This window comes from Labrus bergylta, chromosome 17 (assembly GCF_963930695.1).
Source record: "Labrus bergylta chromosome 17, fLabBer1.1, whole genome shotgun sequence".
In the NCBI taxonomy this organism is placed as follows: Eukaryota; Metazoa; Chordata; class Actinopteri; order Labriformes; family Labridae; genus Labrus; species Labrus bergylta.
Window position 1 is genome coordinate 18,586,665 of NC_089211.1, and position 25,326 is coordinate 18,611,990.

Sequence of the window (25,326 nt, forward strand, 5' to 3'; positions counted from 1 at the left end):
GGTTCGGTCTTCTTGTTTGGCTGCTTAAAGCAGAACCGCAGAGAAGAACCTCTTCCACCTGTTGTTGCAACTGGATTTCTTGTGGGAGCGACCATTGAGGTTTTTCGTCACGTCAGCCATCTTTTCTGCAGCCAGGTAAACGTTTCATATTGTGTATCTTTGTTAAACATGCAGAAAATGGTGCACACAAAACTTTAAATGAAAATAATGATGTAAGAAAATCAAATAAACAAAAAGTAATTGAATAAAATGCCATGAAATGAAATGTGATCTCTCCCCGAATCCTTTCCGACCCAGGTCTTCTTATTTGTTGGAAGAAACCAAGAGAGAAAAAGTGAGAAACTTCTTTTATCTCCTTGTGTCCTCCCTCATTTCCTTCATCTCTCCCTAAATCTTTCTCCTTCTTTTCCCACCCTGTCTTTTTTTTTCAGCACAGAAAAGTAACATACAAAAAGAGCATTTCAAGTTCAAATGTAATAACTAAAAACTAAGTCAAAATCAAATGTCTACATATGTGAACTGAATGTGTGAATCGAGTACATTTGGAGTTCAGTGTGCTTCTATCTCTCCTTGTTTCTTCGTCTGAGTGGACTGAGGTCTTTGGAAGGAAACTCGGCCGCCCTTCCTTCACCAGCGTTCTCTGCCCATTAGCAGAGTCAGCGCCTGTGTTGAAAGACCGAAGGGAAGCTTCTTGAAAGGAATTACTTTCTCCCAAAACAATTTTTCACCAAACATGACCTCTAATTCTAATCTCTCCAACATGAGACGCCTGGTGGAACAACTGAAGCTGGAGGCAAGCGTGGAGAGAATCAAGGTAAAGCGAAAAGACAGACAAAAGAGGATAGAAAGAACATGAGGGAGTTTCAGTTTTGTTGTCATTGTTCGTAGAAGTTTATTATTTCAGTGAAATATAACTACTAAAAAAATCACAAAGCAACAGTTTTATAGTCAGCACATTTTCAACACATGCTTTAATATCTGCTATAACTGTACGGAGTATTTAAGTTTATATGACACCTACTTGTCTTTTAACAACCTGATCATTTTATACTATCTCATAAATACTTGTTTTGTTCTAGACCATTACTCCACCTTAACCAAGGATGTAGCCTAAAACTAATTAACCAAGAGTAAATTAACATTTGTCACATTAGGGATTTGTTCTATTACTTTCTAACACTGTGTTCCACAGGGGTGTGTCTAGAGGGTTGGACAGGGGTGGCATAGGCCCCCCTTGAATTGGCCACCTCCAAAATCCCAAACTATGATTGGCTATTTGCCCTATTAGAGGCAGAATTTAAGTTCAGATTAACTATTCAGTGTGTTGCAACAGGCTGCTAGTAGTTTTTTTTACATGTATGTTTAGTAAATTTTCTTTCTTTTTTCGCTTTGATGTCATTTTTTGCCTTTGAATCAATGCTACAGTGTGTGTGATTGGACGTATCAACAGAATTAACCAATGAGTGGTCAGTAGTATGTTCTGAAGAGTATGAAGCAGCTTCTTGACATGAACAGTGATGACACCAGTTGCTCGCTGGTCACAGGATATTGACTTCATCACCCCCGCCTGCTCTTCCTAAATATTTCATGCTGCGTTCACACATTGTCTCACCCTGACTTCACATGGAAATTTGATTAGGGGATTTTCAGGAAAGAAGTCAGGGTAAAGTCAGGGTGAAAGTATTGGCCGCTTGCCTTCACACATGTGGCTCACCTTGAAGGAGGTACATGTGTGAGTACAACTACTTTGTGTTTGTGCTCCCAGGTGTCTCAGGCGGCTGCAGAGCTGCAGCAGTACTGTCTGCAGAACGCGAGCAAAGACGCCCTGCTGGTGGGAGTCCCCACAGGCAGCAACCCTTTCAGAGAACCACGCTCCTGTGCTGTGGTGTGAAGGTCAGAGTCCGCTAAGTTTACTGCCTTTTATTTGTTTTTGAACACCTTTACAGCAGCAGGATTTCAAATGAGATATAAATAGATCGACTTTTTTTTTCTTTTTTTTTTTACAGAGGAAGAAGAAGTGGAAACAGCATCTCAGTCTTTGTGACCTTTTACATTGGATGTTAATTTCATTAAGAAAAACACATTAAGTTTTACACTTTTTGTTCAAATAAATGTCTTGTTCAACACAACTGTATCGCCTTAATCCACTTGTTCTTTATTTCATTAACTTTTGAAAGCTAATGCTGTCTAATTGGAAAAAGATCATATGCATTACAGAGAGCGGATGTTTATAGCAGGGCGCTCTAAATCTTGCCTTGGAATCTGTTGGAGTCAGAGCTTCCTGATGTTCAGTCTAAGTTAGGAGCGCAGCCAGAGAGAGGAAACCGAGTCTTCCTGTTCAACTCCAAACACACTCTACATGGAGGCAACACTTTCATTCTCGTTTAAGATTTTGAAGAATTTTTGAAATGGATTAACAAGCTCACAGCTTTGCTGAGTTGGAAACAAATGTGAATCATCATATTTTATAAAGAGGATATTATGAATCATGTTTTATTTTAGTGGATTTAGTCATTTCATTCCGTTTTTCTTATATGTTGTTTGTACATATTCTGTATAAAAGGGAACATGTGCATTTGAAAAAGGTTGACTTTTACACCAGAACCAGTCTAGATCAGCTCTTAACATGTCTAGCCAGTCAGGCGTTCTCTACTTTGTCACTTCCTTTTCCTCTCTGAACACTGCTCATGGATGAGTCTCAATAGCTTTAGATGCCTCCTTTCCTTACCACCTTTGTTAACTAGAAAGCAACATGAAAGGCATCAGATTTTCAATCTTTTGTCAGGTTCCAGATCAGAATGAGGAGAGACGAGATTTCAAAGTTTGCCCCACCAAAAAAAGCTTTAAGTGTAATTTAGTTTTTTAGTTGTACCAAACGAAACCTACATTTTGAAGACAATAAACCTTTTACTTATGTAAACCATCAAATATTTTCTGGAATTCAAATTTAACTGCAGTGCCAGGGGCGTGTCCAGAAGGGTGCATCCGTTATAAACTGCAAGCAAACTCAAGCACACAAAAAAACCAAAAAACATTGACTGGCAACGTTTCTGTGTTGAAATGTGCCAAATATATTTTATGACAGTTAGACTATGCAGGAGTTTTGTTTTTGTATTGTAAATTGTAACTTCGTCTTCTTTTTGAGTCCTTCAGAATTAAGTTTAGAAAATTCATACTGTATGTTGCATCTCTATTTTGTTACTTTTTAAAGTTAGGAAATTATACACAGGAATCCAACATTTGTATGACACTCCAATGTAGGAAACTAAATATTAGTTGAGATGGAAAGAGTAAATAGATGATATTCATTTATATGCAAGTCTGTGCTGCAGTTGGGACAATGTCAACAATAAGGGCTGGATACACCCCTGAACAATGCTCATACAGGCCAATATTTGACAGAAAATATGATAAAATATAAATCATATCTTTCGGGTTTGTTTATTTGTTCACTATAGTCCAACTGTCCAGTCAATATCTTTTCAAAAATGATTAGAACTATTATAAAAACTAATAGTCAACTGGATTCTGATTATTCAAGAGCACTTACACTCCAACCTTGAATCCATGATGTAAAAGTAGACGCCAGGGTGAGTCAGTAGCCCTGAGAACGTTTTTTGGGTGCGGTTAAAAATGCAACAGCTTCTTACAGCATCTATCCAAAGTCAGACAGACTTGATAATTTAGACCAGAGTTCAGCGAGATCAGGGATTTGATGCTTATTGCACAATCCCCCAGTTCCCCTATAATCATGGTGAGCTGCAGATTGTCCTGCAGGAGTTCATGTGGCCTCTCTCCTTAGTGAAGGACAGAAAGGAGCACTTTTCACAGTCACACTCTCAGTAACGATTCAGAGGTTTGTGGTTTGAGCTGTGGGTTTGAGATTATGATTGGAAATTTGCAGCCTGAAAACAAGTTTGTGCGCGTGTTGTAGCCTACTGTGCATCCCTGATGAACAGATCATATACATCCAGATAGACATACCATACTTGACTTCCTGTTTATCTCTGTGCCGTTTTTATGTCCTGCATAAGTTTCAAAGAGCATTTTTTTTTTTAACATTCTTTCCTTGCTTGATCATTACTGGCACAACCAGCACACATTGTTTTATTATTTCCTTAGTTCTTCTCTTAAATGAGCAGCCTGTCACTCATGTGCACATTTAATCATAGGAAAGGTATGAGAGGCAGAAACAGGATGTTTTATTTATAACATTAACTGTATGTCAGCTGCTTGCTGTCCATGTTAAAGGGCTGGATAAACAAAGAGAGTCAAATCAGAAATGCAAGTGGATTGATACCAGGGATATGATCCAGGGCATAGACGCACCTTAAAGGTAAAGTGTCAACTTGTGCCATCTACTGGTCATTCCTGGGAATAACATTATAGACTTTTTAAAGCAGAAGAGCCAGTGTTGCCAGTGGCTGTTTCCATTTTTTTTTTTTTTGCAAGGTCTTAAACAAATACCGAGTAGCATTTCCATATTCAGATCTCAAAAACAATAAGATCTTAATATATTTTGGCGAGTACAATTACATTATGTCAAATGTTTCCACAATGGTTTAACATGGACAAACACGTGATCTCATTAAAAGTTACTGTGTATTTTATTTTGGTGACCTTTTTTTCAGGGACAAAGCAGATGATGATGTCACATGAAACTGATACATTAGCTAATGTTACAAATTCCTAAACCTCACACTATTCAACAATGTCAAAATCCAACTACGTCTTTTTTTTTTTTTTGATTGGGCGACTTCCTGCAAGACATTACTTGCAGAAAAAAGACAGTGAAGTGAGACAAGACTTCCCTCAGAAATAGAGTGGTATGAAATTAAGTATTTAAGAAAAGTTGAATACAAATATGAGCTGTATCCAACTGGACATACACACACATTTTCCTTTTAGTTGATTTACCCACTTAAAGTCAGTTAACGCCACATGTTCCAGATGTTGATGCAGAGAGTAAGAGAGTCTGATTCTGTCAGAGTATTCCTACGTTTATCTCCTTTCTGTTGATTTAGGGATCGTGTAAAACTCTGTTCATACATATTATAAGCATCTAAAACAACGTGCAACGAAAATTGTAAATGTATTCTGAAGTGGTTTGCCTGGAAACTGGTTGTTATTCTTCCCAATGAGTCCCACACCTATCACTTTATTCTTTGGGAACAAGGAAAGGCAGGCATAAAGGTGCAGTTGATCTTCAACAAGGAAAACAACCTGCATAGCTTGAATGGAGTGGTATTCTCCTTTAAAGGTGTGGGCGGGCAGCAGAGAGCAGAGTTGGGTTTCAGGCCATCCCCTTTTTTTTTCTATTCTCACACACACATAAACACTTACTCACACTCACACACACACACTGAAGTGCAGTCCAGACCAGTGAAGCACTTTAAGAAGTGTGTGTGTGTGTGTGTGTGTGTGTGAGAGAGAGAATCGGTCATAGCCTCAAGATTTTCTGGATGACTATGAACTTCACCGCCATCAATGAAGGACCACGGTACGAGACATCACTTGGGAACCCGCGTAGCTTGTCCACACCTTTTTCAAAGGTCAATGACCTCTGAGGAAGGATTGATCCAGTTTCACTTGGACTTGTCAATGAAACTTCACTTTCGTTTATTGGATGAGCGATTTTCTCAAGTAAAGAGATGGCCAAGGTGTACAGACTCTATGTAGGAATAATTACAGGTAAGGTGACTGTTTTTAAAATCTTTTTTTTATTTCTTGAATCTGTGTTAACCTTTCCTACAAACTGAAGGTCTTCCTCAACATAAGAGTTTTTCAGCCTCAGTTTGACATTTTAAAAAGGGATGTTTACATATAATTATAGTTTTTTTTTGTCATTTTCTTCTCAAAAGAACTACAGGTTAAAAATGTCGTTGTATGACTCATGTCTATTGTTTTAATTGTTGGCACACTTTTTCAATAACCATGTGCCTTTGAAGCAATGCAGCTCAAGCCGGTTCGAGGACAGTGTTCTCCCTCTTGAAAACTATTTGTACCGTAGACTTCAGTGTTGGTTAATGATTGAATGAAGAATCCATTATAGCCTCTATAAATACTAATCCTTGTCAAAACAGACTTGTTTGATAATGTGGAATCTCCTTTAGGTGAATACAGTCTGTAGTGAACTTTATTGTAATCAAACAGCTCTGAGGCTGACTTGATAATATAGTTTTGTTTAGAGAAGTAAAAGTGTGTGTTAGAGACAGGAGTGGCCGTGAACACCAAAAATCACCACTCTCTCCGACTCTGAAAGCCTGGCTGGCATCATGACTCAGCAGCATTTCACCAATACCTGATTGTGATTGTAGGTTATTAACCTATCATCGCTTATACGCAGGTCCTTCACCCAGGTTAGAATGTCGTCATAGATGGTTAGCGCATTGCACACGTGCATGTATTTTTCTTTTCTTTTTTTTTTTTTTGTGCGTTGCTGTAATTGTCTTTCTGTTTGTGTTCCTGGCTGCAGCTCTAGCTTTGTGCAAATGCTCTCTGGCAGAGTGGAATGTCACCGTGGAGTCTGCCAACAGCACCGTGTCAGACTGTCATCACCATGGCGACAGAGACAATTGCACAGGTAGATATGGAAAGTTGGGGGAAGGAGGCGGTACATTGTGGGGTTGTAAATGTTGCTTTGAAGTTTAAGGGTGGAGGTTTAATGGAAAGGTTTGAAAAGCAGAGATGTTTATATAGTCATTTAAAGACACCTATGCCTAAAAATATGAGGAAGAAAGGACAGAAATAGAGGTTACGTAGAGGAGTCACATTACTGGCTGTCCAGAGCAAGAGGAGAAATAAGGAGGTCTGAACTTATCAGGAGGTTGTTAGCGACTCCACAGAGAGGCAGTGTCAACTAACTCTATGGTGAATTTATGCTACAATAAAACCTGCAAACCTGTTTATATTCCATCCTCTTAACTTGAAACACTGCGAAGTGCTTCATTTTAGAACATTATTTTTGACTCACTGTGTACAAATACTACATTTATAAGTGATATTTACGACTGAGGCTTTTCCTTATCGGCATAACGCGATATTCTATTTAACAATAAACATAAACTTTTTTATTTTCAATTAACAATTGATTTATTAGCTGTTATCATAATGCTTAATAGAAAATGCAACTAAACTAACCATCTAATGCGCTAGCTGTTACAGTAAGAAGCAGGCTAGTAAAGCTAGGCAGAACAAATACAAGGATACATGTGAGTCAGTAATTGTAATAAACAGTAATAAAACTAAAATACATATTAATAAGTTAGCTAGTGTGCTCTTGGGTCTTTCCATTTCATGCTAGCTGTTCTCCTGTTAAGCTAAGCTAAAGTAACCAACTTTTAGGTAAATCCAGAGGTTAGCAAACAGGCACGAGGGTGATGTCAAATCTATTATCTTAGCTAACTTTCATCAAGGTAGCAAATAAACATATCAAACATAGTATTCCTTTGAACTTTGTAACTGGATATTTTTTCTTTACAACGCTGTGGTCATGGCAGCAAGCGGACACGTTTCACCAAACAACTGAGGCGCTCCCATTGATGTCACCTGAGACGCAGTATTCTTTAACAAGCTCATTTTCTAAGATAATTTCATGTGAATGGGTTGTAAAGATAGCGGCAGCTTCTAGTTTGAGAAGCGCTATGTGACACTGGTTCAGAAGTTCAGCAGTATGACCTACTAGCAGTTGTGTTGGGGTGTTTCAGTGTGCATTTGTTTTTCAAGTTAGAGAGATAAAGGGGAAGACACAGGCATGAAGAATGGGAACGATACCTAAACTCTATCCCGCGTAAGCACGTATTTCATCTTATAAAGAAAGGTAATAATTGAGGCACGTGGTTAATGAGACTTTGATGACACTAGGCTTTTCCTAGCACTGATTCATCAGGGTTTGTCTCTGGATCATATTGCAAACAGTCTATTTATATACATCAGACCATGCCAGAAGGTGAGCGTGTCAGTCAAAGAGGCAGGATGACAGAACGTGACACAGTTACAGAAATAGACATTTGAAAGTAAGCTCCTAAATTTTAACGATGAAAGTTAGGCGACAACAACATTAACATTTGAATATGTCTGAACAGTAAATATGTAGTTACTGCCAGAAGATGGCTTACCTGTAGCTTATCATAAAAACTGGGAAACAGATGGCCAAAGCATGGGTTTATGAGCTTAAATGGTGCATGTAGTTGGTTTTTTTTTAACCTTCAGATGGCACCAGGCTTATTTTCTTATGCTGAACTTCACAGTAACCTAGGCTAAGCTAATCTACTGATAGCTGTAAACTGAAAGACTTCAAAGTTTTATTGATCTTCTCAACAAACAAAATAAATTAAAACACATATAATACTTTTGGAAACATCTAATGAGTCCTTTAAAGCTAATTATTTGAGTGTAAATAATTGTCAATTTGATGTAGCTTGAAAACCTTGAAACCTAACTTTAGATGATGAAATGCTCGTTTATAACGAAGTGTCCATGCACAGCAAGAATTTCTAAAAGTTTTCATCTAATCTTCCAGCAAACACAGATGAGCACTTCCACGGCCACTTCTCCAAATGTCCCGAGGAGCTTACATTCTACTGCGTCCACGGGGACTGTCGTTACATCAAAGAACAGAAGACCCCTTCTTGCAGGTGAGAGACATTGATTTAAAAACAGATGGAGGAATTAGAGAAAATAGAGACACAGTCAAACTAAGGAAGTCAAACTAAGGAGCTTGGCAGGGAAGCAAATGAAAACAGAGCGGATAAATTCTACAGAACATTCTTTATTAATTGTCTGAACTCTATGTTCCTCATTAAAATGTGTTTTGGATGTTAAGTCCTAGTATATTCTGAGAAGCATACAGGCTGACAGATGGCTGCAAGGAATATTCTCATCAAATCATTTAAAAAACAAAAGTCATAAAAGTAACTTTCTCTTGCTTTTCTTCCAGGTGTACGTATGGTTATGTTGGTTCCAGGTGTGAATATGTGGACCTGGACTGGCGTATAGGAGAAAAGCGACAAATCATAATTGTCGCCATCATCGCAGCGCTCATTCTGCTCATTCTTCTGATTGTGTTCATCTGCTTTTGTTCACAGTAAGCTATTGTCTATCAATAACACCAATAATGGGAATTACCAATGTGTAAAATGTACTGTAACTATTCCTACCATTTCAATTTCTCATGTGACTTCAGAGAAGTGTTTTCCCAAAGTTTTGTAATTTTAGAATAGAGGCATGAGTCTAACTTGGTTTTGCTATTTCTGTCAGTCGCAGGCCCAGGTGCAAATGTTGGCGGAGGAGAAGACGAAGGGAAGAACCAAGGAACGGGAAGGAGAAAGTCAGCATGATGGGCTCAAGCGCAGCACACACAACCTTAGACTCAACAGAACCACCACAAACTGACGCTGTTTGAGAAGTGCACGAGTGGGAGCATGTGTACGACCAAGTCTGTGGACTGTTTTCACACCAGGGATTTTGTCCTTCAATGTGACAGCTGCTGCCTTTTGTCTCACGGTGACAGCAGTGTGCTATAGGAGTCCCTTCTCTGCTGGACCTAACTGAAGCCTGCTGGAAGGATGGACACTTCTGGATAAAGTTTGTATCCTGCTGTCTTAAATCAAGCAGAAGCACAGGCGTTTGCAGGGCAGCCTTGTCTGGATGTTTGATTAAGCGTCGGAAACAAAGACGATGCCTTCCTGGATTTACGATAAACAAAGTCTGGAGACATGTTTTCAGCTGGTTGGTCCTGCCAGGGGAGTTTTTTTCCCCTCCAATGGCATGGAGCCATTGAGTTAGCATTGCATAGTGCTAAATGAATTGTTGCTATGTTGGAAAAAGCTGTGGCAGCAGCTGGCAGCTGGTGATAACAGTTGATCAGGTTATTAGAGAGCATGTGAGACACACTGACACTGAAAATGAGAGGAATGGGACTGGGTAATGATACTAAACACCATGCTTTCTTTGGGTAAGACTTAAATAAATCATTTAGTGTGTAGTAAAATGACATCTAACAAGCGCCAGAAGCTAAAGAATGCTGTTTAAGCTGCATCTTTGTGTCATATTGTTTCTACGTTTACTGCTGGTTTTGCTCACAAATGTACAATATTTTGAAAATCCACATCACAAATCAAGAGTTATCTTAATGTATTCCTCTTTCCAAAGCTATGTATTCATGTAATCTCACGCAGAATATTGTTACTCATCAACATTAGCAATGCAAGAAGAGCCTTCTATATACTAAATGGTGCATTTCTGGACTCCAGAGTTCAGAGGAGTACAAGGAGAACTTGTGCAGGAGGCTTTTTTGAACTGTAAATTTGGAGCCAAGCATGCAGCGTCCGAGTTTAAGAGGCAGAACAGCCGATCCTGTGTGTGAACTGAAGGCTCCAGTGAAGAAAGTGTTCCACTGTACAAGACAGTGAACTGCCAGCCTTTCACTGGGCTTTTAATGTGTATCTTTCTGAAGATTAAATTTAAATGTAGAGTGAAGAGAGTCAGGAGTCTGTACGTTCTGTTTGTATGGCCCCATCAATAAGTGTATTATACGTCCAAAAATTCAACAGAAAAAGTCACAGATACTATCAAAATAATACAAATATTCTTCATTACGAAGCATTTCACTTGAAAAGTTACTCACATTTACGAGGTTTTGTCCATAAACTGGTGTTCAACATGCACTCAGACTAATAGGAGATCAGCACAGGCTCAATCAGTTCACCACTGCTGACATTCTCCCTTAAAGATAAAGCTCTGTGATACCGTTAGAGATTATCAGATTCAGATTTAAACTATTACTACTACTACTACTACTACTACTACTACTACTACTATGAATGGTACCAATAACATTAACAAGAGCTTTAGACGTGTTCAGATGAAGTTACCAGCTTGCTCTATTCATGACAATGATCTTTGGTAACAGTTTTATTGCTCTTGACCTAAACTACAAACTGTTGTCAGAAGTGTGATGTTGCAGGGGTCATAATACAGCACTGTCCTCTGACATAATGTGATTGAATCCTTTCGTAACAAGTTCATTCTGGTATCTGATTCTGTCCTTATTATATTATATTATATTATATTATAACACTGTTTAAATACCAGTCTTTAAAGTGCTGGGCAGTCAATGAGTAATTACGAGGATTTACCATTGTACCATTTAACAAGTGATGAGTGCAGGTATACATCATCTCCATGAGATTGTTTGAAAGTGAAATCCTCAAAATACCTTTGGGGAAATGTTACATTATTGTTCTCAAAGGAGCTCCAGGGACCCCTCAGGTTCAACAACAGTTAGTTTTTTCAAAGGTAACACCAAATATCTTGGCAGAGTGGTAACTCCAACTGTGGCCTGTTGACTAAACAAACAGCAACCTATGGGGTTGAAAAATGAAGCCAATGTGGAAGTACAATAAACTGCAGCTGTTGGAGGGTCAACGTAAGAGTTGGCTCCACAAGACCCAGAAGTCACATTACAAACCCCCAATTAAAATGGACACTTTGACAGCAGAAATAATTGTGTTTACAGCCTGGTACAAAAATGACTTTGGTAGGAGTAGCCTTTGTCTTTGACGGCTCACACTGTCATATTTTTTATAACTCATTCATTTAGATTTTATGAAGGATAGAAGTTATTCATAATAAGAGGTGTGGTAGCTCTGACTGACGGGCGGGTGTTATAGCTGTTTGTCAGGAGGCTTAAGGCTCACCTCATCTCCAGCTCTTTGCCTGTTATAGGTTGTCGGGAAAGTTAGGTAGTAGACAGTATTTCCAATATGGCGATCACCATCAATGGGCTTCAAAAGTTAGCTTCAGAAACTAACTGGTGACTTCATTGAGAGTCATCTCTCCAGCTTAAAATCTAAAGTGGCGCACAGTTATGTGTAATTATTATTGCAAGAGTTATAAGTTTAGCTCTTTGGTTAGATAGCGTGCGCCCTACAGAGGGGCAGTCTGGGATGCAACGGCCACGAGTTTGATTAAATAAGCAGCCCCTTGTTGTGTGTGATCCCCACTCTTATTTCCTGTTTTTCCTATCTCTATCAACTGTCCTTTCGAATAAAGGCAAATGTCAAAAATAAAATCTTGGGAAAAAAAACCTGCAGTTACTGCTTGTCGCCAAAGTTGGCACTTAAGAGAACAAAACAGAGATGTTTGAGATTGCATCTTAAATTTATTTTCCACCTGCAGAGACCTTTCTGACTTCTTTCTGGCTTTTGTCACTTTTATTTGTAGGCAAGTTTCAAAAGCTGTACCAAGGACACTTTAAAACTAAGCTAATCTGTACTTTTAAAAAATCTTGTTTTCATGAATTTCACCAGCTAACACCTGCCTAAAGGTTTTGTGTTTTTAGGGGATCTATTTTGTGCTTTGTTAACAATGAAGGTGTTCAGATCTTTGACCTAATTTCAGGTGACCTGTGTCCCCGGCTGTCTTCAGAAGCGTGGCAGCTGTGGAATCCAAGAGTTTCTATATGAGGGGTGTGTCTGCATGGACTGATAAGACACAGATACCAGACACACTGCTACAGTGGATAATAGACACTATAAAAACTAATTTATAAACCGAGACTAGTAATTTTGGATCACCTTTATCCACATCAGTGGACTTCTTGTGGATATTAGACTTTGGGTGACATATTGATGTGACAGCAGGGTTCATCCAGTAGAGTTTTCACACTGAATGCTAACGGCTCCATCTGTTCTGTGGTATGTGTGCAGGCTGCTGGCACTAACAGCTGTGCTATGACTACCAAACAGTCAGGCTGGTGGAGATTGCAGTACACAGGGGGGCACAAATCAGCATTATCGGAAAACAAACATGGAGATTTATTCTGGCGTTGTTTGTGTTTTCAATCTCCTCCTGTTCAAATCAATTTGTATGGAATTTATTGTAGTTCGCATGACGACCACTAGAGGTCAGGAGAAGACCTACAACAACAAAACCTCACAATTGGAAGTACTTCCTCTCTGTTTCAGTGTATTTACTTTACATTACTTTACATCTACTCCACCATATTTTATGAGGGAAATATTACTTATTATACTTCATTTATTTTAGTAACTTTTAGTGAAGTAAGAAATCTAAGCGATTCTTCCATGTCAGCCAAATTCATTTTATTGCCGAGGAACATGAAGAGATTTTAGGAGGTGAGGGCAAGCGGTGTGGATGTTGGAAGTTGCTACTATCTGTGTTACTCTGTAAATCTGTTCAGGACATAGCAGCAGCTGTCATGTGAGGATTTCCTCCGGAAGTAAAAGAATTGGTAAGCCAATATTGGGATGGCAGGTAGGCAAGTCTAAATTGGAACATATAACAGTTATAGCAGAGATTTTTCCTGCTACGTTTGGTTTTCTTGCTCAGAGCTGCAATTGCTACTCCCACCATCGTTTACATGACTAACAGCAAAGTTACAACACATCATCTTAAGGCTGTCCTCCACAAATTATCGTGAAAGAGTTTTGATGTTGCTCAGCCAGGCTGCAGCCGACTTTGTATCTTATAGGGCTTTCACACTTGCAGAAAACTCCTGAAAAACTCCTGATATTTGCCATATCAGATCTGTATGAGTGAACGCAAACAGTCAGATTCTTCGCCTGGACTTCAACCTCTCTCCATCGCTCTCCTGCCAGCCCCCTATCATTTTTTCCCGCAGCTAGTCCGAGCAGCAGGAGACTCTCCAGATAATTCACCTCCAACCAATGGGAGGGTGGGGTGACGTTTGTCTACTGTGACTGGAGTCAGTGCATGGAGTGTATTAGCGACTGATACGATCTCGATGCACTTAATTAAACGGCTTCATTACGTTATCTGTTCATCACTTCCCATGCATTTAAAGCTGTTGTTTCAATCCTAGTTGTTGCCTTTCTGTCTAAGATGGTCGAGATAGTTCTGCTTATGGAATCTTCTATATTACTAATGAGGTTTTTTTTTTTGGTCCATATCCTACATTATCCCCCTCATTAAAAATGCCCGGCCTTTACTCACTTCTCTGCTGCGACTGCAGTGTTTCTTTAAATGGAAAATGTTTCAGGGACCAAACACATCAGTGCTGATGGAGTTCAAGCCCCGCTGACAGGATGAATAAAGACAGATTTGGTTTCTTTGTCATCCTGTGTCAGCTTTTTTTTTTTTTTTTTTTATGACACCATTTCTTCAACATGATACAGAAAAATTCACCTGTTCATCTGTTCCTCTCACTCAAACTATTATTTTCTTTTTGTTAAAAGCAAATCAAAGGACTCCGTCACACAGGAAGAATCTAAAGAAAGTACTGGAGCACATGGATCACTGACGACAAATGTATTCAAGTGCAGAGGATCCACGTTTGATGCACTGCTGAGGAAGACGCCTGTGCAATGCTTCATTGTGTCCTTAAATGAAGGCAAACAGAACATGCAAGAGGGTGTGTTGTGTACTGCCATGGATCACTCTCGCATGCCTGGCATAATGACAATTATTTCACTGTAATGACTCTAATAGATCCAAACAGAGAGTGGCAATCTACTTACAATCTAATGAACTCTATTTCACCTCTGTTTTTCAGCGATTTCCAGTCTCTAGTCATAATGACCACCATCCTCTCTCTCTCTCTATTCTTCAGTTCATCCTCATTCTGATAAAAAAAAAAAAAATCTCTTTGTCATCTGAATCTCCACGTGAACAGTTTCATCTGTGCTTCAAACTCTTAGTCACAGTAAAGTGGATGCAATATGAAGAAATAGATGGTTGAATCCAAAACAAGTTACAATATGAGCATTACCTCTCTCTCTCTCTCTCTAGATCAAGTTTATATATGATTTGCTGTCATGAATAAATCAGTTGTATTATTGCCAAAGCTGTATAGAAAAACATTAATACAATTATTAACACCTATTTTTGTTTATGGTTTTTTCTCTCTCTCTTTCTCTTTCAAAAAGGAACACAGAAAGTCTCTAGTCAAACTATGAAATTCCGGTTTCAATTCATTTGTTTTCACCTAACTAAATGTAATGTGTTTAAAAGGTTCCCTTGATTGAAAATAAGCTTCTTCTTCTTCTTCTTTTGCCACTTTGCATCTACTCAGGACCAAGGACAGTGCCAGATTGCGCCTGAGCGAATGAGCGTCAGCAGCCCACGGTCAAAGAGCTGGAGGAGGAATTCTCAAAGCAACACGGAGACCTGAGGAGGAGCTCTGTCACCTCTCACGGATACACCGCAACCTTGTAACAGAAAAGCTTCTCATTGCATATTTATGAAGCAATATTTTTTTTTGTTGCAATAAACATGGAAGCTGGCGCAAGAACACACTTCTAAGGATTTCTCTCCAATAAGGGAAGCAATTTGGATTTCGGGGGAAAAAGTAAAAAGTAGTGAGTAAAAATCAAGTGGGATTCAATTTGAAATGTCAGGAGACTCTACGGACATTCATTACGATGGCTCAGCAGGGATCGATGCCGCAACCTTCAACTTCAGCGGTGTTTCCAACACGCTGAACCTCTCGTACGGAGACTTCTTCCACCTGTCAGACTTTGCAAAGACGGATCTTGCGGGAGACGGCGCCGCTGCTGTGCGTGTTATCATCTCTGTTATTTACTCGCTGGTCTGCGCGCTGGGTCTGATTGGGAACTTACTGGTCCTGTATTTAATGAAGACTAAACACATGTGGAAAAAGTCCTCCATCAACCTTTTCGTCACTAGCTTGGCGGTGACTGACTTTCAGTTCGTGCTGACTCTGCCGTTTTGGGCGGTGGAGAACGCGCTGGACTTCACGTGGCTTTTCGGCAAAGCGATGTGCAAAATAGTGTCCTATGTGACCGCCATGAACATGTACGCCAGCGTGTTTTTCCTCACTGCCATGAGCGTGGCGCGGTACTGGTCCCTCGCTACTGCGCTCAAAGGCAGGAGGCGGCGCCCGCGGTGCTGCGCCGCGCGGTGCATCACGGTTTTCATCTGGTTTGCCGCTGTGTCCGCCGCTTTGCCGCACGCGGTTTTCACCACCACCGTGACCGTTTCGAACGAGGACTTGTGCCTCGTCAAATTCCCGGAAACAAACGGAAGCGCGCAGCTCTGGCTGGGACTCTACCACTCTCAGAAGGTGCTGCTGGGATTCGTGGTGCCGCTGGGAATCATCTCAGTCTGCTATCTGCTTCTCCTGCGCTTCATCACGTCCAAAAACATCAACACGTCGAGCGCAAAACGGCGCGCAAAAATCACCAAATCTGTCACCATTGTGGTTTTATCCTTTTTCCTTTGCTGGTTGCCCAACCAGGCGCTCACAGTGTGGGGCATCCTCATCAAACTCAACGTGGTTCATTTCACCTATGAGTACTACACCACGCAGGTGTACATTTTCCCCGTTTCCGTGTGCCTCGCGCACTCAAACAGCTGTCTGAACCCCGTGCTGTACTGCCTGATGAGGCGGGAGTTCAGGAAAGCGCTGAGGAAACTCTTCTGGAGGATGACCTCGCCGAACATACGACCGATCACAGCCACCACGAAGCACGAGATGGACGAGCAGAGGCACGTGCTGGCCCGGGTCAGCGCGCCCGAGGAGCACAAAGTGGTGTTTTACCCCCCGGGGGCTGTGATGTACAACGACAGGGACAGGGATCTGCCAAACAGCAATTAGACAGTTGTTTTTTGTTTTTGTTTTAATCTTCATTGTTTTTGTTTTTGCTTTTGCTAATTGCTTCATTTATTATCGCGGAGTGAAATACTATGGAATAATTTGTATATTTTGTATATATGTGTGCATCAAATCAGAATACAAAACGTATTTCGCATGATAAACCTGTCCAGAATATGTTCACATGCAGTAAATTGCATGAACACCTATGTGAGAAACTTGATGTTCCCTTTTTTTTTTTGTACAGAGGAGTTCAAAAGAACACATGTGATCTTGTGAGTTGGTTGTTGAACAAGTAAAAGTCTGCTGTTTTTATTATAATGCATCATCAGCCTCTGTCCTTGAGAACGATCAGGCTATATAATAGCTCCAAATGAGCTTCAGGTGAAAAGAGACTACTGGATAATGGCAAATAAATAATAAATAAAAGAACTTTAGATTAACTTTGGCAAGTTTTTTTAACACTTTAATTAAAGGAAACGCATATTAAACATTACTGTGCTGTTCAAATGAGTTTAAAAACTGTCCTGAATCATAATCTTACAAAACAGTAATGAGTTTCTGCATTCTTTATTGAATGAGAGCTCCTAACTGCAAAGTTATTTATAACTATTCAGAGTCTCTAGTGTTTGGCAGAGATTTATAAGGCATTGTTTTAATGCAAATTAGTTACTTTGTTTTTAAGGCTATATCCTATGCTATTTACATTAATTAGTTTTCAAGCACAAAGACCAAACAAGCCATAAATGTCAAGTGAGCAGCCTACTAAAGATGAGTTTAAAAAGTTGTATTACAACTAAGCACAAAGGAATTTTAAATAACCCATAAGGACTCCTTAAAAACAAAGTACAAAACCTAAATTAATTCTGACGAACAAATGTGATTTTCATTTCTACAGATAGGCAACACAGTAAACTCCTATGTGCCGCGTTCCATTTAGCTCAGAACTGGGAAGTCGGAGCTGGGAATGACGTCACACCCGAGTAAACTGCGTTCCGGTTGCAAATTGGAAAAGCAACATGGACGCGTCCAGGAGAACTTTTGTTTTGTTAGCTAATGCCAGACTGTAACAACACACTACGTGATAGTTTCTGACCGAAAATAACGTGAAAACACCTCCACAGAGAGAACTTGCACGATACCATCGGTCTGATTGATTTAATTACACAAAAAGACGACTAAGCTGCTAATAAACTCAACAGTTGCATCTTAAACATCCCTTTCGATGCACAGCAGACATATTGGATCTGAACTTGGGCCACTTTTTTTCCCTCCGAGTTTCCGAGAATAATTGAAATAAATGAAAATAATTGAAACTAATTTGAAAATTACATTTTCCACAAATTTCTGTATTTATTTTTTTTGTATTTTGTATGTTTCTGCCCAAAGGAGAAAGTTCATTTTGATATTTTGCAGCCCGAGGCATCTAGATCAGTATACGTTTTTTTTATATTAAATGGGATTTTGCACTAACTTAAATTTTACCTTAAAGATCAAATCCAAGTGCAAGATTTAATTAAACTTTTCATTTAATTAGATCTTTTTCCAGAACAACACTAAAGTAAATTAATTAATCTTTTTTTCTTTTGCTTCAAAGTGCTCTGCGTGTGTGTGTGTGTGTGCATGTGCATGTACTGTGTGTGTGTGTGTGTGTGTGTGTGTGTGTGTGTGTGTGTGTGTGTGTGTGCATGTGTGTGTGTAAGAGAGAGAGAGAGAGACAGAGAGAGGGGAACAGGGCGCATAAAGAGAATGACTCAGAAGTCTGCTGAAACCATAATGAAAAACAACATTCTGAGATAAATACTACAATTTATTTTTCATTAAGCAGATATACGCAAATTGACAAACTTCATGCACATGCCGGCAGGCTAATTTAAATAAAATAAAATAAATAGCTAATTGCCCCAGGGCCTGTGCTTTAAAACGGTACAGCAAAGCATTTCAGCTGTTAGTAAAGTCTGCTTCTGGGGAGATAAAATGAAAAGAATCGAAATCCTGATTACATATTCATAAGGTGTAGCCTCAGCCCAAAGAAATTAACGAATAGGCTATATCTGTTGATCTCCCAGGGTGCACAGGGAGACTCTTTGATGTGCTTTTGCATGCTTGGAAACGGTTTGTTTTTTTCAAGATGTTCTGCAGAAGGTTTTCGTTGTGTGCCAAACTTGGTGATTTACATTAAAAAAATACATTTGCATATTAAAACAGGTCTGACACTACCTGTGAAATCTTGAAGACATATTTATGGTTGCCTCAGACGCTGTGATCGTTTTCTGTGGATGTCAGTAAAGTATGATTGACAGACGAGAATAAAAACAACATTTGACAAGTAAGGATCTTATTGTCTAACTCCTTGCACAGCCTTGGAGCACAAACAGAGTTTTGAGAAGCAAAATAAAAATAAATGTTTTTTTTTTTTTTTTTTTTTACTTTGATCCTTAAATGTAAATTGCAATGTTTAAAATAAATGGGAGAGCTATTCCACATTGGTCCCTTTTTCCTGTGTAGGACTTACATCAACTTAATATTATTCAAGACTCAACATCCCGGCAGATCATACCATTATCTACACTGCTTATCGTGTTTGGGCTATGTGTGGATGGAGGCTATCCCAGCTGTCATCCCAGCATGAGAGACGGGTTGCACCCTGATACACATTGGACTGGTCACCAGTCACCCACAGGGCTGACATAGAGAGAAAACACTCACACCTATGGGCAATGAATGATTAAGTCTTTGGACTGTGGGAGTGACCCATGCATGCCAATTTAGAAACAAGACATAATAACCAAGGTTTTATTCCCATTCTTATCCCTTATCGACATCACTTTGCTAGTTATCATTACCATTAGCTGGGAATTTAGGCCTTTTCTAATGTATCATGTAACACTATCAAAGTTCATGTTAGCTTCAAGCCTATTTCTATCTAACAGATGGTCTTCAATACAGTCTAGTTAAAGAAAGCTAGGAAAGGCATACATACTAACTGATGTCTGACAATAGCTAATGGGTTGTCAACTGTTGGAATTTAAAACATATGGTCTGTTGTTCTTCTGGATTTATCGATTTATTCCTCAATAATAATAATAAAAACGTTATTGACTTTAAAAACAGATGTTTACAAAAAGCTTGGATAGACAAAAATCAGGAAAATAACAGAATACACCTCAACATCATTCCTTATATTGTAATTCCTTGGAACATAATCTCCTATGTACAGACTCTGGAAATGGGTGCAGGACCAAATTTGGTATTTGAATAATTCTGGTTTCCATCTGTAGTCCCAGAACAATCATTCACTAGTGTTTCAGCAGGCCTCGGCTGTTTAGAGTCTGTGGGATGGAACACAATCCACTGCAAGGCAAACCCGCAGCCCACCAGCAGTCATCAAATGATGATTTGGCTTTAATCAATGTCATATGTTTAGGCCTACTGTATGCAAATGCTGAGAAAAAAACTCTTTTAGTCGCTTTTTCTGAACGCCAATCCATTCTCGCTTTTCAAGTAACCAGTCGGACTGAAAACCATGGTCACCCAGGTGAAAGGAAGTTTGCCCAGAGGTCCTTCATCTCTGAGCGTTAATTTTCACTGGAAGCCCGGAAAAACAATTGGCCTCCGCTTCCAGGGGCTTCAAGCTGAAGGGTTTAAAGAATGCCTGAAACACCAGCAGTATGATATTATAACAGCATTTGAGTATCCCACCTTGAGCCTGAAGTCGGAGGAAAATGGCCACAGTGTGTGTTCCATTCAATTAATACCCGAGTCCTAATTAAAAGACATTCTTTCCAGGCTTTCCTGTGATTTCCACAAGAATGGGACGGTCATACATACAACCTGAAAACCAGCCACCAGACATGAATGAGCCATTTAACTTTTAAGACACATTTTGTATCTTCAAACACTAAGTTTGATGTTAGATTTTGGTCATTTCTAATGTTTGCTAAGACAGGCTTGGATTTTAATTCTGACTTTGTCTTTCAGGGCCAAAGATTGATCGAATATGATGTTTTAACTGACAATTAATTACATTTTGCTTTGTCCCCCACAAAGAGTCAACGCCAATCAAATGGTCACAAACATGAAATTAAGTGAAGCACAGGAATCAAAGACATTTAATGATATAATAAAGAATTTCAATTTATTAAAAGAAAACCATTAAAATAATTTCATACGAGCAGAATCAATCTACATATTTAATAAAGAGTGCAATAAAGATGCAGCCTAACAGGGACATGGTCGACGCCGACACAACCACCACAATTACACTTCCTGCCATGTTGACCAGAGCGCCAAGCCCCGCCCCAACAATAATCTGTGCCAGCTGGACCATGCAGGTGAGCGCAGCGCAGTCCACGCCGGTGCCTCGCGGCCCTTCATAATTTCCCTGTAGCTTCATTTGTTCCTGGAAGCACAGTGGGAAGTGTGCAGAGCGATAAGAACGTGGTGGGGGGGGGGGGGGGGAGGAGGGGGGGGAGAGAGAGATATGCAAAAGCAGAAAGGAATCAAAAGCTGTGTAAACAAATTCAAGTCTGGAAAAGAGCAATATGCCAAGTTATATTTATACTTTACAAGCTGTGGGAATTATGCATGGTAAATATGATCTTAAGCATATCTGATGTATAGTCAAAGTTAAGTTTGAGCATGTCACTTCTCTACTAACAATTTGTTTATTGAACCATTATTAACTTACGTAATACCGTTCTAGTGAAACTACATGTCAAATTTCCTGCTTAAACACTGTAGTGATACATCATACCCACTCTGCTGTGGCACTGAGCTCCACATTTAATGACAGGGACACTTAACCAATTCTCCTCATGGATGTCATCTAAGTCTACAAAATAGGTAAGTGTGAGAAAAGTATTGAATTAAGTCTTCGTGGCTCTGGACAGATGTTCCCATCTAAGCGTAATATTCGGACTTCAAATGCTCTTTCAGAATTTCAGAAACTGGAAGTGTGGACTGAACCTGATGGTGTGACTGACAGAGTCTATTTTCTCCTCCGCCTCTCTTCTGAACTTTAAACACTAAATTGCTTTAAATCGCTTTAGTATCTCTTCAAATGAAACCTTTCATTCCCAGCACTGACACATTTTTAGCAGCTCATTGTCCGAGTACAAAGCTGATTCATTCCCTTTGTTCAGCTTTCAATGTTAAAATCCGGCACAAGGGGGGAAACAGCTGCAAATTTGGGCTGTAACCGATTGAAACTTTAAATATTGATTACTATTATTAATCTATTTAGTATCTATTAATCAGCTGATTATTTATTTGATTAATTGCTGGTATTATTTAATAAAATCATGCTTTTATTTTTTAAGGTACGTCTATTTTGGTCTTGTGTTTTATGATCAACACTCCCAAAACCTAAATGAAGGCATACTGTATGAATGAAAGGGTTAAGTGTTTAATGCACACATTCCAAAAATAGGAAGCAACAAATATTTAGCATTTTTACTTCCCTTCTTTTAAGATTTTACAGATTTAACAGATTTAAGGGATTTAAAGCTGGGATATGGGGCTTTTGGAACTTTGATTGACGCTAAAAAGACGAAGATGCTGATAAAATGAATTAAATTGAAGATTCAGATTGTTTGTTTTCATGAGATGAGGTAAGATACAGTCTGGTGTTTACAACAATCATAGAAATGGACCATCTGTCTGCTTTGCACAGAAGTGATTAATCTATCATCTAACTGTCTTTATTTAAAAACTGACCATGGTTGCCAAGTTCATTAATAAGCAAAAGTTTGTTTTTCTGTAAAGTTTCTTACAAACATTTTTAATTGTGCTGGGCTTGTTTAAGAATATACACCTGCTGTCTCTCATCACTCCACCTGTCGTATAAAGCAGAAACTGACAGGACGTATTTATTAAAAGGAACATTTGATTTTATACGCGACCGAAACACCGAGTTCAACGTGTCCTCCCTAATCACGATGACACTTTCTTGTTAGATTTTGCAACTTTTTGGTTGACTGGGGTGTTACAGTAACTTGTAAATAAAGTTTGTGTACTCGTCTTTACTTCATAACAAGAAATGTAAGCTGCCTCGTTTGTGTTTTTCAGTTATTATTTTTTGGGGCCTTTTTGTCTTTATTGAATAGGACAGCTGAAATGATTTCTTCATACTCATTTTAAATGGCTTTTGTTAAGATCACAAAGTGTTATAGTGTTTACTATCCCTCTTTCAGTGATTGTTGTGAATCATTCTGGGCCTAATCATTCTGAATGAGCGGTTTATATTAAGTCTGTTTTTTTCTGACATTTTGACCAATCACAGTGAGAGATCAGGCTCCTCCTGTACTGTATGTGTTGCTTGTGTTGGTTAAGAGTTATACTTATAGTACTTATAAAGTACTTATAGTGAAAGTTAGGAACTACATCAGTTTACATTCAAATTAATCAGAAATTCATTAAAAACAGATTTTTGTGTTGTTCTCTGTGTTTCTGATTGTTTGTTTGAGCATGATGTTTTTTTTTAATCCTTTGAAAACATTTCTACATGTCTAACAGTGCACATACCTCTTCTTCCCGTTGATACTCGGCTATCAGGTTGAATGGGATGGTGTAGAGCGTGCTGGACATGACACCGAACACGCTGCAGAGGACGAGCGTGGCGATGATGTTTGGGAAGAGGCCGATCAGGCTGGTGCCCAGGCCGAACACCAAGTAGCCCATAAAGTATAACCCCTTCAGGCCGATGTATTGAAGGAGGAAACGCTGAACGTCTGTAAAACACACACACACACAAACACGCACAGAGTGACACGTCATGCTTAGTTACAGCAACCCCCCTCCCCCTATGAAATGCTATGTCTTTATTGCACCTCATAAACAGTTAAAAACCCCTCTGAGGGACACATTAGATTTCTACGGCTGAATGGACATGTGATTGGACAGGCTGTCTAAAGTTTCAGGGCTGCAATGTAAAAAGAAAAGCTTCTAAAATGATCTCTGCACATACTCTCTATAAATAGAGCCAATTTCAAACCAAGAAGACAAACCACCTTTTTTTTAATGTAACCCATTTAGGTTTTTATTCTTCTACTGCTGAGCATATTCTTATTTATCACATGTCATGTCATGAATGGCTGCATCAGAGTACAGGTCATTATCCAATAAAGAAGAGGAGCTCATATGTAGCTCCCTTTATCATTCTGTAATTCACAAAGGAACTGATGATGTAAGTGCATGGCATGGTGTAAATTTTCTTCCTTTGTGGCCAATATTCAATCAGTCGCAATGTAACTTACAGGAGTAGAGAGCAGAAGAAACGGCGTTGATACACAATCCCCAGCAGCCTATTTCCACTCCTCTCTCATATGTGGCGTACGCTGCAGAGTTATGGTCTGCATAAGGATTTCCTTTGTATACAATCTGCAAAATCAAAAGGAAACGAGACAGAAAAACAATTGAGTGTTTTAAATATGTAAGGCGAAATCATCACGTGTTTGCTGTACTGTGTTGGGGTGGCAGCATCTGTGTGGATGGTAAAAACAGGATCAACAAGCTGATTAAAAAAGATGGCTTTGTGATAGGCATTACCCCAGACTCACTTGAGATCACTGTTCATAAGAGAATGAGGACCAAACTTAAAACTGTTTTGATCTTTGAAGGCAATCCTCTACATGGTGTCTTTTAACGGACTCCAAAGCTCCTTCAGTGAGCGATTGGTGATGCCACAATGTTCCACTGAACGGCTCAGGAGGTCCTTTGTTCCTGCAGCAGTCGGTTATTTTAATGAACATTTTTAGATGTGTTTCTGACTCATGGCTGTACATGATTATTCAAATGCTTTCAGTGGTGTTTGTTATTTATGTACTTGTTGTGTACTGTGACGTACTGTCAATATTGTTTGTTGTGTGTGCATGAATTGACCAGGTGACAAATGAGTTTCCACGCTGGGGATCAATAAAGTTTTCTAATCTAATCTAATCGAATCCAAGGGGTCACTTAGGGGGGCGTGGGCTCCTCATGAAACCTGATAAACCAGCTCAATTATCACCTCATATTCTTAAACTATGATTCAAACTTTTTGAATTTCAATGTCTTTGGCAAACAGACCGGACTTAGAGAACACTTTCCTAGACATCCGACAAATTAGAGAGCTTTCCATCGCTGCAATCAAACATACTAATGGCAGCGGCTGCTAAAATTGCAGGCTGCAAATCAGCTCTGGTCTAAACACATCCCCACACTGATTGCTACACTTTCAACAGCAATTTCAGGGGTTCAGTTGACACGTCTGCAGAGGCCTGGGATTAAACTGTCAAACCCACCAATCAGAAGTCAAACTGCTTTTCCTCAGCATGGAAGTCCAGTGCCACACCGTGTCATCAATTTCATTTTAATCAAGAACATATCCACAGAGAATTAACAACAGTATGGTACCCTAATGTAGGCAATTAAAGTAAAATATGCACAGTGGAGACTAATAATAAAGACTGGGTGCAGTTCAGGTCATCAGCTCGTCATCATGTTAAGCGATGGGACAGGGGTCAAACTACATAAAACTATTTTTCCACAACATTTTTTTCATCATAGTTCATATAATTGTGGTGGCAATGCTCTGTCTGTAGGGACTTTGGTTGGGAATCGGATGGTCGCCGGTTCAAATCCCGCTGTGGACCAAGTCTGAGAATTGTTCTGGGAGCTTGAGAGGTGCCAGTTCACTTCCTGAGCAATGCCGAGGCGCACTCGCGCAAGGCATCGAACCCACACCACAG

The 25,326-nt window shown here is 39.4% G+C and overlaps 4 protein-coding genes across 5 annotated transcripts in view; 3 read left to right on the plus strand and 1 right to left on the minus strand.

Annotated features, from left to right (window-relative positions):
• The first annotated feature begins 605 nt into the window (after window positions 1-605).
• Window positions 606-2,129, plus strand: gng10 (guanine nucleotide binding protein (G protein), gamma 10). Its single transcript, XM_020651514.3, has 3 exons — window positions 606-814; window positions 1,766-1,893; window positions 2,007-2,129. Exons 1-2 carry the CDS (start codon window positions 734-736, stop codon window positions 1,889-1,891), a joined length of 207 nt encoding a protein of 68 aa, XP_020507170.1. The 5' UTR covers window positions 606-733; the 3' UTR covers window positions 1,892-1,893; window positions 2,007-2,129.
• A 3,201-nt stretch (window positions 2,130-5,330) lies between these two features.
• On the plus strand, window positions 5,331-10,483 carry btc (betacellulin, epidermal growth factor family member). The gene is made up of 5 exons (XM_020651512.3): window positions 5,331-5,691; window positions 6,476-6,583; window positions 8,522-8,636; window positions 8,939-9,085; window positions 9,259-10,483. Exons 1-5 carry the CDS (start codon window positions 5,652-5,654, stop codon window positions 9,401-9,403), a joined length of 555 nt encoding a protein of 184 aa, XP_020507168.1. The 5' UTR covers window positions 5,331-5,651; the 3' UTR covers window positions 9,404-10,483.
• A 152-nt stretch (window positions 10,484-10,635) lies between these two features.
• rxfp3 (relaxin family peptide receptor 3) lies at window positions 10,636-18,211 on the plus strand. Its single transcript, XM_065965618.1, has 2 exons — window positions 10,636-14,395; window positions 15,056-18,211. Exon 2 carries the CDS (start codon window positions 15,374-15,376, stop codon window positions 16,598-16,600), a length of 1,227 nt encoding a protein of 408 aa, XP_065821690.1. The 5' UTR covers window positions 10,636-14,395; window positions 15,056-15,373; the 3' UTR covers window positions 16,601-18,211.
• Window positions 18,212-18,813: 602 nt separating this feature from the next.
• Window positions 18,814-25,326, minus strand: part of slc45a2 (solute carrier family 45 member 2) — a 28,279-nt gene continuing 21,766 nt past the window's right edge. For both annotated transcript variants that reach the window (XM_065965614.1, XM_020651539.3), the window contains 3 exons: window positions 23,854-23,977; window positions 23,123-23,328; window positions 18,814-20,999 (listed from right to left, as the gene is read on the minus strand). In XM_065965614.1, the coding sequence (XP_065821686.1) occupies window positions 20,778-20,999; window positions 23,123-23,328; window positions 23,854-23,977 (552 nt within the window). In that variant the 3' untranslated portion in view covers window positions 18,814-20,777. The remainder of the gene's footprint in view (window positions 21,000-23,122; window positions 23,329-23,853; window positions 23,978-25,326) is intronic.

Coding starts and splice junctions, on each gene's coding strand:
- gng10 (XM_020651514.3), top strand. CDS start 734: ATGACCTCTAATTCTAATCTCTCCAACATGAGACGCCTGGTGGAACAA. Junction 815..1,765: donor CAAGCGTGGAGAGAATCAAG/GTAAAGCGAAAA, acceptor TTGTGCTCCCAG/GTGTCTCAGGCGGCTGCAGA.
- btc (XM_020651512.3), top strand. CDS start 5,652: ATGGCCAAGGTGTACAGACTCTATGTAGGAATAATTACAG. Junction 5,692..6,475: donor CTATGTAGGAATAATTACAG/GTAAGGTGACTG, acceptor TCCTGGCTGCAG/CTCTAGCTTTGTGCAAATGC. Junction 9,086..9,258: donor TTCATCTGCTTTTGTTCACA/GTAAGCTATTGT, acceptor TATTTCTGTCAG/TCGCAGGCCCAGGTGCAAAT.
- rxfp3 (XM_065965618.1), top strand. CDS start 15,374: ATGTCAGGAGACTCTACGGACATTCATTACGATGGCTCAGCAGGGATC.